The sequence below is a fragment of the Mesocricetus auratus genome, unplaced genomic scaffold, assembly GCF_017639785.1.
Source record: "Mesocricetus auratus isolate SY011 unplaced genomic scaffold, BCM_Maur_2.0 Super-Scaffold_100004, whole genome shotgun sequence".
Classification (NCBI taxonomy): domain Eukaryota; kingdom Metazoa; phylum Chordata; class Mammalia; order Rodentia; family Cricetidae; genus Mesocricetus; species Mesocricetus auratus.
This window is the reverse complement of record NW_024429189.1, coordinates 55,658,955-55,670,141: the sequence shown is the minus strand read 5'-3', so window position 1 is coordinate 55,670,141 and position 11,187 is coordinate 55,658,955. Positions and strand designations below refer to the sequence as shown.

General features: G+C 38.3%; 1 protein-coding gene across 1 annotated transcript; it reads left to right on the top strand.

Annotated features, from left to right (window-relative positions):
* The first annotated feature begins 2,810 nt into the window (after positions 1–2,810).
* LOC101838814 (olfactory receptor 5W2-like) lies at positions 2,811–3,746 on the top strand. Its single transcript, XM_005064590.3, has one exon. The coding sequence runs from the start codon at positions 2,814–2,816 to the stop codon at positions 3,744–3,746; it is 933 nt and encodes a 310-aa protein (XP_005064647.1). The 5' UTR covers positions 2,811–2,813.
* The last annotated feature ends 7,441 nt before the right edge of the window (positions 3,747–11,187 follow it).

Here is an 11,187-nt window from a genome sequence, read left to right as displayed (position 1 = left end):
GATCAGGATAGTACCAGTCTGCACTTCCACTGACAGAATGTCTGGGAAACAGGAAAGACCCTAAGAGAGATGTGCATGGTATCCCAGAGAAGATGAATGAGGCAAGATCTTCTGAATATATTGGGAACACAGCGAGGGTTGGGGGGAAGTGGGAGCTGGGAAGAAGAGAGAGGGAGAAGAGGATGAGAGAGTAGGTCATGGGGAAACAGAAAGTTTGAGTGGGGGGTAGTATATGGGGAAGAGGGAATCATAGGTTAGAAGACAGATCTGGTAGCAGTGAGACCTCTAGTGATCTAAAGGGATGACACCAACTGACAAGCTAAGCAATAGTGGAGAGACCTCCTTAAATGTCCATTTCTGATAATGAACTCGATGTCTTTAACCATCCTGGAGACTTCATCCAGTGACTGTTGGAAGCAGAGGCAAACACCCACAGTTTAACACTGAACCTAACCCATTGAATCCAGTGATAGAGAGAGAGGAGCAATGAGCAAATTGGCAAAAAATGTGCTAGCAAAACCAGCAGAGACAGCTGATCTGAACAGGGGAGAGCTCTTCGACTCCAGACCAACAGCTGGGAGGCCAGCATGGGACTGATCCAGACCCCCCTGAATGTGAGAGTCAGTGAGGGGGCCTGGGCAACCTATGGGGCCCTGGGCAGTGGATCAGTGTTTATCCCTGGCATACAAATGAACTTCATGTGTCCATAACACAAAGAGGGATGCTCTCTCAGCCTAGACTCTTAGGGGAGTGCCTGGCCCCTGCCCTGAGTGAAATGACAGACTTTAGATATCCCCTATGTGGAAGGAAGTGGCGATAGGGTGGGAGGCTGGGGGAGATGGTGGGGGTGCGGGAGGAGGGGAGGGAGAGGGAACTGGGATTGACATGTGAAGCAAGCTATTGAAAATTAAAATAAAAAGAAGTCACACCCTAAAGAAAATACAGTAAGTTGGTGGCGCACACCTTTAATCCCAACACCCAGGAGGCAAAGGCAGGCGGATCTCTGTGTGTTCGAGGCCAGCCTGTTCTACAGAGCAAGTTCCAGGACAGCCTCAAAAACAATACAGAGAAATCCTGTCTCAAAAAACCAAAAAAAAAAAAAAAGAATACAGTAAGTGTTAAAGAATTCAGTCAAATAATTGAAATAAGGGTGGTTGTTATGAAGATGAGAGTAAATTCAGATGATGAAAAGACAGCTTATAATATCACCGTTTTTATAAATGGGAGATGGATGAGAGTGTTCAAAAGATGAAAGACTTAGGATGACACCAGTATGATGTGAAAGTCATTGAATATAGAAAAATTTCAGTTTGTTTCCATTTCATTATATGTCCCAGTCAGTGCCTATCACCCATCAACAGCATCATTTGTAAACTATGAAGATGGTAGCCAGGGATATAGTTGTTGAGTATTCCCAGGAAAATAAATATGCTAGGAAACTAATTAGGTACTCAAGAAAACTATGTCCCAAGAGTCCCTGTTGAAAATAAAAATGTTCAGGCTGTTTGTTTTAGCATTACAAGTAAAGACAGGAAGATGTCCTGGGATCTGGTAGGTTTATGGATGTCTACTTGTAAAATTAGAAGACAAAATTGAAATTTCTTTTAAACATGAGGAGTATAGTTGAAGAAAGGATAAACATGACTTAATTGGTTTATGGAGTCACATAAATCCTGCTTATTTTTTATGATCAGAGGCATATTTTTGTTACATATTTGTGAATTTGTGACCCATTTTCTTGTATAAGTTTTGTGAAAGTATATGTTTTTACATCTGTTAAGACACATTTCATTAACATATATATAATTTTATTAATACATAATTACTTTTTAAAGCTATGCACCCATGATGTGGTGTGGGCAACATTAATTTCTTCTCATTTCATTCAAAAAGTAAGAGCACTTTCACTTTCTAGATTGCAACAGGTAACAGCTCAAATCTGTATGTAACACCAACCACAATATTTTGGGAAAATGCAGCACAATCCACAGTTGCCTTTTCTTGAAGCAATGAAGAAACTCAAAGATGCCTTATGATGTGAGCATACACATTTAGATTTTAAGACTGGAAATAGGTAATATCACACACTTTTTCTGTTCCCATATTCAGAGAAATGAAAACTCAATTTGTAAGCCAAAAGATGAGCACTCATGTTGCTTCCAGTATATTTTTCAGTTCTCTTCTGGTCTCCTGGAAGTGTTTTGGGCCCAGGTGAATAAACAGCAGTTAAGAAATTTTGTACCATTGAAGAGAAGTTTTCAAACATTTAAATAAATCAGTTTTGGTTTACAGTAAATGCTATAAACCCCAAATAATGCCAGAATATTTGGTATTTATTACCTGATAAATTTGGTGTGTTTTAAAATCAGTTTTAGTAAATAATACAGTTAATGTGGCGAATTTTCTTAAACACAGTAATTCTGATTTTGTTAGCTTTGGGAATGAGAAGTTCTGTGCAGCTTGTCAGTTTATTTGATATTTCCTTTTTATTGTTTTGCTCTGGATAAGCTTCTATTTCATTCAGGTACACTTACTAATAATGAGTGGCAGAGATATAGACATGTCAGAAAGATAATTATTTGTACATACATTTTTAACTCAATGTAGATCAAAGTTTTGCTGCAGAAGTTTTTGCTAAGTATACAAAGTGCTCTTTATCTGGGCTGCTTCCTCAGTGTAATTCATATACTGAATAAACTACCTAAAATGCTATTATGTTTTCTTTGTGAATAATAACTTCTCTCCATACAAAATGCCCTACTTTAACACAGCACTGATAATTTTTTGGTCATTTAGATACAGAACAAAGAAGAATGGATAAAGACAACTGTTCTTCACAGCCAGAATTCTTTCTCTTGGGAATTACTGATAAGCATGACATAAAAGGGCTTTTATTCCCAGTGTTTCTGGTTGTTTATCTCACTATCCTGCTGGAAAACGTAGGAATGATCACATTGATCAAGATGGATCCCCAACTTCACACACCAATGTACTTCTTCCTCAGCCACCTTGCCTTCTCTGACCTCTGCTATTCCACTGCAGTTGGACCTAGGATGTTGGTGGACCTACTTGCAGAGAAATATTCAATTCCCTTTATTGACTGTTTTCTTCAGCTCTTGTTTGTCTGTATCTTTGTAGATGTTGAATGCATGCTACTGGCAGTGATGGCCTTTGATAGATACAAGGCCATCAGCAACCCCCTGCTGTATGCTGTGGATATGTCTAGTAAGGTTTGCTACCAATTCTTAACTTTAGTTTATCTAGCAAGTACTATAGATGGCTTGATACATACCACACTGGCATTCGGCTTGTGTTTTTGTGGCTCTACTAAGATTAATCATTTCTTCTGTGATTTGCCACCACTTTACCTCCTTTCCTGTTCTGACACACAAGCTAATGAGCTGGTTGTTTTCACACTTTTTGGTTTCATTTTGCTGAGCACCATCTCAGGAGTCCTTGTCTCCTATTGTTACATCATCTCATCAGTTTTAAAGATCAGCTCTGCTGGGGGGAGGTTCAAAGCTTTCTCTACCTGTGCATCCCACCTGACTGCAGTTGGGATTTCCCAAGGGACCATGCTCTTCATGTATTTCAGACCTAGTTCTGCCTACTCACTAGACCAAGACAAAATGACATCAGTTTTTTATCTCCTCATTATCCCCATGATTAACCCTCTGATTTATAGCCTAAGGAACAAGGATGTGATAGAAGCCATGGTCAGGCTCAGAAATAAAAGATGGATTTAGGATAAACACTTACATTTACTAACGGTTGTATTTTTAGCACACAGTAGAGAAGAGCTGCTAATGTCATATTTAATTGTTTATTAATTTGTGTGTATGCACTAAAGTATATTAATAAATAAGTGTTTTGGATTCATTATATATCCAATTACCTTTTCATTTTATGTAGTAAAGTATTGGAGTAGCACAAAATAAGGAAGTACTGCGTCACAGTTTACAGATTTTTACCAGGCAATACTTTCTGAAGTGTCTCTTAATCTTTGTAAATGGTGACCTATTTGTATAACTGCTGTTATTTTTTCTGTTATGCAGAGTGTAGGGAAAAGGGGCCACTCAAAGAAACACACCCTGAGCAGAGCCAAAGAAACACACTTTGGTTCTGAAACCAGAGCCAAATCTGACCCTAACCCTGTGCAGAAAGCTAACCAATCCCTGAGCAGAGCTTTAGCTAATCTGAGCTCAGCACTAAAATCTGACCATTCCCCACCCTGGAAGCCCTATATAAACCCTGTGTCTGTTCAGCTTGTGTCTGTTCTCGCTATCAGGCTGTCCTCTGCCTCTTTGGCAGAGGGCAGCCACTCTCCTGTATTCGTCCCTCCCAGTAAACCCCTTGGATGAGCTTCGGGTGAAGATCTTCTTTTGCAGCAGCGACAGAGCAGAGGAGACCCTGGGCATAGCAGAGCAGAGCGAGCAGGGCTGTAACACTTGCCCCGGAAACCTTCCCTTGGCAGAGAGGAGTTGTTACACTTAGCTCCCCTGCTCTCCGGGGAGCAGAGCAGAACTGTAGCAACTTCACCGCAGAAACCTCTTGCCGAGCAAAACTGCTACACTAGGCAAACATCCCCAGATGGAAGACACTGTCCAGAAGGAGTGGAGCCCATACCCTGGGGAAGCCTTTCCCTGAGGCAAGACTGTAGGCAGCTAAGCTTACTGCAACCTGTGGTGGTCCTGGCTCCTGAGCACCAGGATACCTTTCCATCTCAGCTGTGTAACACTCAGGATTCTGTGGCTCTAGAGTGCCGGAATACCTGACCCACTCCTGTTCCATCCCCATCCAGCACAAAACGCTTACATTTGGTGCCGAAATCCAACCGAAATGCCAACATATAGATCATAATTAAAACAGTAATGTGTCCCTTACCTTCATTCTGCCAACTTTTCCACAAGTATCTCTGAGCTTTAATGTAGGTGTAGTATTGTAGATATATCACTTGTTACCGAATTTCCATAATTCTGTATATTAATTGGTTGTGATTTCTTGTAAAGGTATCCATTTGTTGCAGAGATTCTAAGAACCAGGGGACTAGGGATTTACTTTGAGATTGTGTCCCCTAGATAAGAAGCTACCCCCAACATGACTCACTAACAGGACTGACTAAACATGAGGTGAACAACAACAATGATTGACAAACTAGAATGAACCAGGAAAAATCCACAAGGACTCAGTACTACACAAAAAATTACTCACAAATAAGGAATGTTGAGAATTATTTTCTTCTGGGAAGAAAAAAACCAATTAGCTATCCAATATCAAAAGTTCAGTCCTGAAAGGATGCATACAACTAACATTATACAGACCGAAGTGGTCATACTTAACAAACACAGCAGCATACACAACACACATCCACACACACCATTCATACATATGCATTTATACATATGTAACAATAATAAATTAAAAGCAAGACCATGAATTTTTCCTTAAAATTCTTTTTGAAAATAATTTAAATATAATATATTATGATGAAATTCCCCTTCTACATCTCCTCAAATGATCGTTACCATGCTGTCCATCAAACTCCATGCCTTCTTCCTGTCTCTCTTTCTCTTTAGAGAAAGAACAGACTATTAAAAAAGACCAGAATAAAACAAAACAACAAAGAGAAAAAATTAAAAGGAAAAGCAAGAGAAACAGATACACACACACATACAGACACACACACACACAAAACAAGTGAATAAACAAAGAAACCATAAACATAAAAACACAAAATTGGAAATCTTAATATGCAAGCAAAAGATAAGTAGGGTAAAAAAATTACCTAACAAAGTATTATGAGACAAAACATTAAAAAAAGACATTGTGTTCACTTTGGGTTGTTCATGTACTCGTGGGCATGGGGCCATCCTTAAGTGTCATTAATATAACCAATGAGACCCTATGGAAAAACACTAAATTGTCCTTGGTAAGCAGCTGTCAATTTCAGATAACTTGTCCAAGTTCTCTCATCCCCAAGATCCCATTTGGTTTGAACTTGTGAATACCTGGACATGCTGCCACTGTCTCTACATTTATAAGTGGGTCAGCTTTGCTGTATCTAGAATGCCTTGTTTCCTTGGTGACCACCATTCCCACGGGTACCTAACAGTGTTTCTGCTTATTTTTCTCCTTAAACTTCTGAGAATACAGGGAATGATTTAATATAGACATCCCACTTAGGACTAAATGTTCCAAAGTTTCTCACTCTCTTCATGTTGTCTGCTTGTTGATCTCTGTGTTAGTTCCCATCTACTTCAGGAAAAAGATGGCTGAGTAAAACACTGATCTATGTGTGTAGAAAAAATATGTGTAGGAGTTATTTTGTGACAATGCCCTTTTGTCAGAACAGTACTGTTTGGATTTCTCCTAGATACTTGGCCCATTTGATGTCAGGATGTTGGTCACCTTAGCAATGTCAGGCATGGTCTCATTCTCATGGATTGGGCTGCAAATCCAATCAAATGTTGGTTTGTTACTCCCAGAAGCTTTGTACTCTTATTGCACCAGTGTATGATACAGGCAGATCATCAGTTCAGACTAAGGTTTTGTAGCTGGATTGCAAGTCTACTTTTGTTCTCTGAAAGTGTGCAGAGTACTTACCTGTACCATGAATTCTAGGGGTGAAGGCTCTAGTTAGGCACCAGCTCAATCTCTTCATGTTTATTAACATTACTAGGAATAAGGGTTTACTATGCATTTGTGGAGAGCAATCAACAGCCTTTGCAATAATTGAGTTCTTTGAGGGGGTATTCTTTGGTCAGCAAATGTTTATATAACCCTTTCTTGCCACTGGAACTTTCATTTAGTTGCAACAGAGATCAACTGGTGCTTTGTCTTCCCCATTAATTTTTATTACATTTAGATTTCTTTCATATATGTACATGTTTTAAGAAGATTTTATTGTGTTATGATTCTATATGACTCCTCAAATGCCCCTTAATGTTAGTTGTTCCTCTCTGTATCCCTTCCATTTACTTCCTCTTCTTTCTCCCTGTTTAATAATCATCTTCCACCATCAACCCAGTTTATGCAGAACTACATATCCTTTTTTCCATACTTTATGTGTTTCTTCACTAATCCCCTACTCTATACCTAACATCTGTGGCTATAGGTATTATATCATGAGCCCATGAGTTGAAAGAAACAAGGGGCATATGGAGTGGTTTGAAGGAAGGATAGGGGAACAACAAAAGATTCAATTATATTATGTTCTTAAAAAATAAATGAAAGAAGTTTTAAAATCAAGAAATACACACCAAAATGCTCATGTAACAATGAAGAGTAAGTATGGGAGTTGACAAAATTATTAAAAGAGGACCAACAAAAAGGGCAGCCATGTTGTTGTAAACTATTAAGGAGAGCTCTCTGCCACTTTATGCCCTATCAATACAGTGAAAAGTGTGCTACCTGTGAACCAGAAAGTGGGTCATCATTTGGTAATAGAGTATCTTAACACTTGTTTTTGATTTTCAAACATCAGAAAACTACCAAAGAATGTCTTTTATGAGTTGGAATAAAGATTCCATATGTCTTAGCATTTCTGCCTGTAGTCAACATCACCAAGTCTCCAGGGTAGTTTCAGACCTTCAGCACTAGAATGGAATTATCTGCTTGTCTATTTGGACAAAGTTACCACTGGAACTTATGCATCTCTAGCAAACAGATAGTCATTGTTGGACTCTTCAAAGTCCCATATTTTATAAGCAATCCAAGTAACTCCATTTATTTATTTATAACTTGATTGAAGTCTTCTCATTCTCTAGATCATGGTAAAATAGTGTCATTGTTTTCTATCTTTCTTCTTTCCTTCCTACTATGATCTCTCTCTTCTTCTTCTTCTTCTTCTTCTTCTTCTTCTTCTTCTTCTTCTTCTTCTTTCTCTCCAATAGTAGAGTTTGACCCCTGGGTCTCAATTTTTTTCATAATCTAGGCTTTTAGTCACTCTGTAGATCAACCATGGTTTAAACTTGCAACCTGTATAGCAAAACGGCCATCCAAAGAAACACAGTTTAGTCCTGACGCCAGTCAACTCTGCGACTGACCAACTGAAACACAGAACCAACTGTTTTCTGAGCAGGAAACCAACAAATCCCTTAGTACCTTGACTCTGAACCCAGAACCAGTGAAAGAAACATGCCCTGGATCTGAAACCTGAGTCAGTAAAGGAACACTTTATCCTTGGGCCCTGAATCAGGGAAAATCTCCTTGACATTGAAACTAGTACAAAAGAAACACATGTTGTCTCTAGACTGAGAGGCAGTAAAAGAAATATTCCCTGGCCCTAAATGCTAAAAGGACCAGTGAAAGAAACACACTTCGCTCTGAAATCAGAGCCATCTCCACCCCTGACTTACGAAACTAACCAATCCCTGAACAAAAAAACCTCTCCCTAGGAAAACTCTGCCCTGAGAAGCCCTATATAAGTTAGTCTGCCAGTTCAGTTGCTGGCCGTCCTTCACCATGCTGGCAGAGGCAGCTACTCTGCTGGCCTCCTCCTTCCCAAATAGATCATTTTCTCAAAAGAGTCTTGAGGTGAAGATCATCATTTGCTGGCACAGAATAGAAGAACCTCCTGGGATGTTTGCTTAGTGGGAATGAGAAACTCTGAGGCAGAGAAAAGGTAACAACTTTTGCTGGTGCCGGCAAGAATTTGATACATTTCTTCAAGTATTTCCCTTTAGTAGTCTGTAGCTGAAGAAGTAACATCTTGGTCAGAAGAAGTGGTTATCTGTCTTGGGACATTCTTTTCTGGGAACAGAGCAAAACTTAGCTGTAAAGGTTCTCTCCAGCAGAGGAGCAATATTGGTGTATCCGTCAGGGAGACCATGCCCCATTACTCCTCAGCTTCTGGTAGCCTGGCTTCCTGATAAGTCAGGATACCTTTTCCTCCAGGGCTGAACTGTCCTGTTGCAGCTCTACCCTTCCAGAGCTGTTCTATTGTGGCTCTACCCTTCCAGAGCTGTTATATTGTGGCTCTAGGTAGCCTGGTTTCCAGATAAGTCGGGACACCTTTGAGCCCCAGTGCTATAACACTCATATTCTCTTATATTTTGGTGCCAAAACCCAACACTGCCATTCGCTTACATAGTCCTCCTAAGGTATCCTTCAAATCAGCTGTAGTTCAAACCTATACCAACAGGTCTGGTTTCATGCTTCATTTTATTTCTCAATTTTATAGGGTTTACTAAGTACCTGCAAAAAAAATTCAAGTTTGCTAATTTGCCACACTTTTCACTGTTCTATTCATGAATTATCCTTTCTTTCTTACCTGTTTTCTTTCTTCCTTCCTCCCTTTACTTTTTCCTTTCTTAATGTAATTTTTATTAATTCTTTGGGAAATTTGTGAATTATTATTTCTAAGAAATGTATGTACCATATTTCCTGTCCTACTTTGTGTGAATTTAATTGTAAATTATAGAGTTGTTTTTATAATGTATAACCAAATCAATTGTCAGTGTTAATTATCATTCATATTATTCATATTGACCTAATTATTTTATAGTGTTCAGTAACAAGGGAATGTCCAAAATAGATGAAATATGGCAAGAAGCAGAAAACAATACTGGCTGCCACGTTTCCTGGTCATCATCTCTTCTCAAATATTCCCATGCATTTGGAATGTCTATAGATGAGCTGACTATACACTGAACAGTAAATCAGTGTGTGCTAATCAAACTAAAGAAAAGGAAAAACTGGGGGGTTGACCAAGCATATTTGTATGTATGAATGCATGGTGTGTGTGTGTGTGTGTGTGTGTGTGTGTGTGTGTGTGTGTATTCAGTAGTGGTATTGCACTGGTCTCCATAGGGTTGTTGTAGTATATTAGAGTTATATCTGAATTATTTGTTGGGTCTGACATACCAAACTCTGTATAATATGTTAATTAAATAGAAGTCAATATAATATCTGTAGAAATGAAAGTAAAGTCAAATTAATAGCTGTATCTTCAAGTTTATACATCCAAAAATTATATATATATACAAAAAATAATGAATTCCATTGTTAAAATGTGTATGAGATCTGTGCTTAGATATTTCTTTTTAGAATTTCTGGTTAAATTGGGGTTAATGCAAATGATACCTAAGTTAGTGAAAATTAATATGAAGAGATCTTTGTCCTACCTATCATGACTAATTCAACCCTAATTATTACCTTAACTTTCTAGTTAATAACGTCTCACAATATAAGCCTCATTAAATCATAGAAAACACTATTGTTGAAGTAACACATTGTTAGGCAATTTGACCAATTGGTAAATATTATTTATCAGTTTGTTCCTTGTAGGGGTATCCACAGGCATTCCAAATAATACGCAAAACCAGAAACTACAGAGTTCCCCACACTGTGTATGTGTGTAATGAATTAGGAATTATCTTCATATTGTTCTCACTAATAGAATAGAATGGCAATACAATTGGGCTGAACCTCTATTGTCAGCTTCTAATTTTGAACTTTAACAAATTGCTGACACTTTGAGCTTTCAGTCAAAAGAAGGACATGAACAGTCCTTCTACAACTTTATTGTACTTTTCTGCTTTCATTTTCTGTATTTATATCAATATATTACTTCATAATACTAATGACCAGAAATGTTGACACAAATTCACACTGAAAATATTTTATGCATTTCTACAATAATTTCACCTGATACAACAATGAAGACAGCTAAACAGCATGTATAACAGAAACTCCAAACTATAGAAGAGGGTTAATTTTACCACCCTGTTCTGAAAGATATTGTTCTTTTTGCAGTGGCCTGATGAGAAGCTAGCATTGGGATGAAGTGAAGCTAGGAATAGCTGTATTGAATGGGCATTTCTAAATCTTGACATCTTATTCAAAGAACTGAATGAGCACACACAGATTGCAAAGTAACATGGCAAATTTATGCCGAAGCATAGTGAAAATACAAATCAGAGAAGCTGACAAATAGAGCAGTGGTTTTCTTGACAAAGAGTAATAAAGGACCCCAGGTAATTTTCTTTTGCCTTCCTTTAAGGGGCTAAGAAAAATGGATAGCTGAAATATAGCACTTAGGGTTCTGTTTATTGCTTCACGGAATTGAATTCTATGAGCTTTTCATCAATGCCTATGTTTCTTCCCATGATTCATAGAATTTTCATCATATACGTAGAAAATCAAGCATAGGCCAAAGATGGTATACAAAGCTTTGCTTTTGAAGTT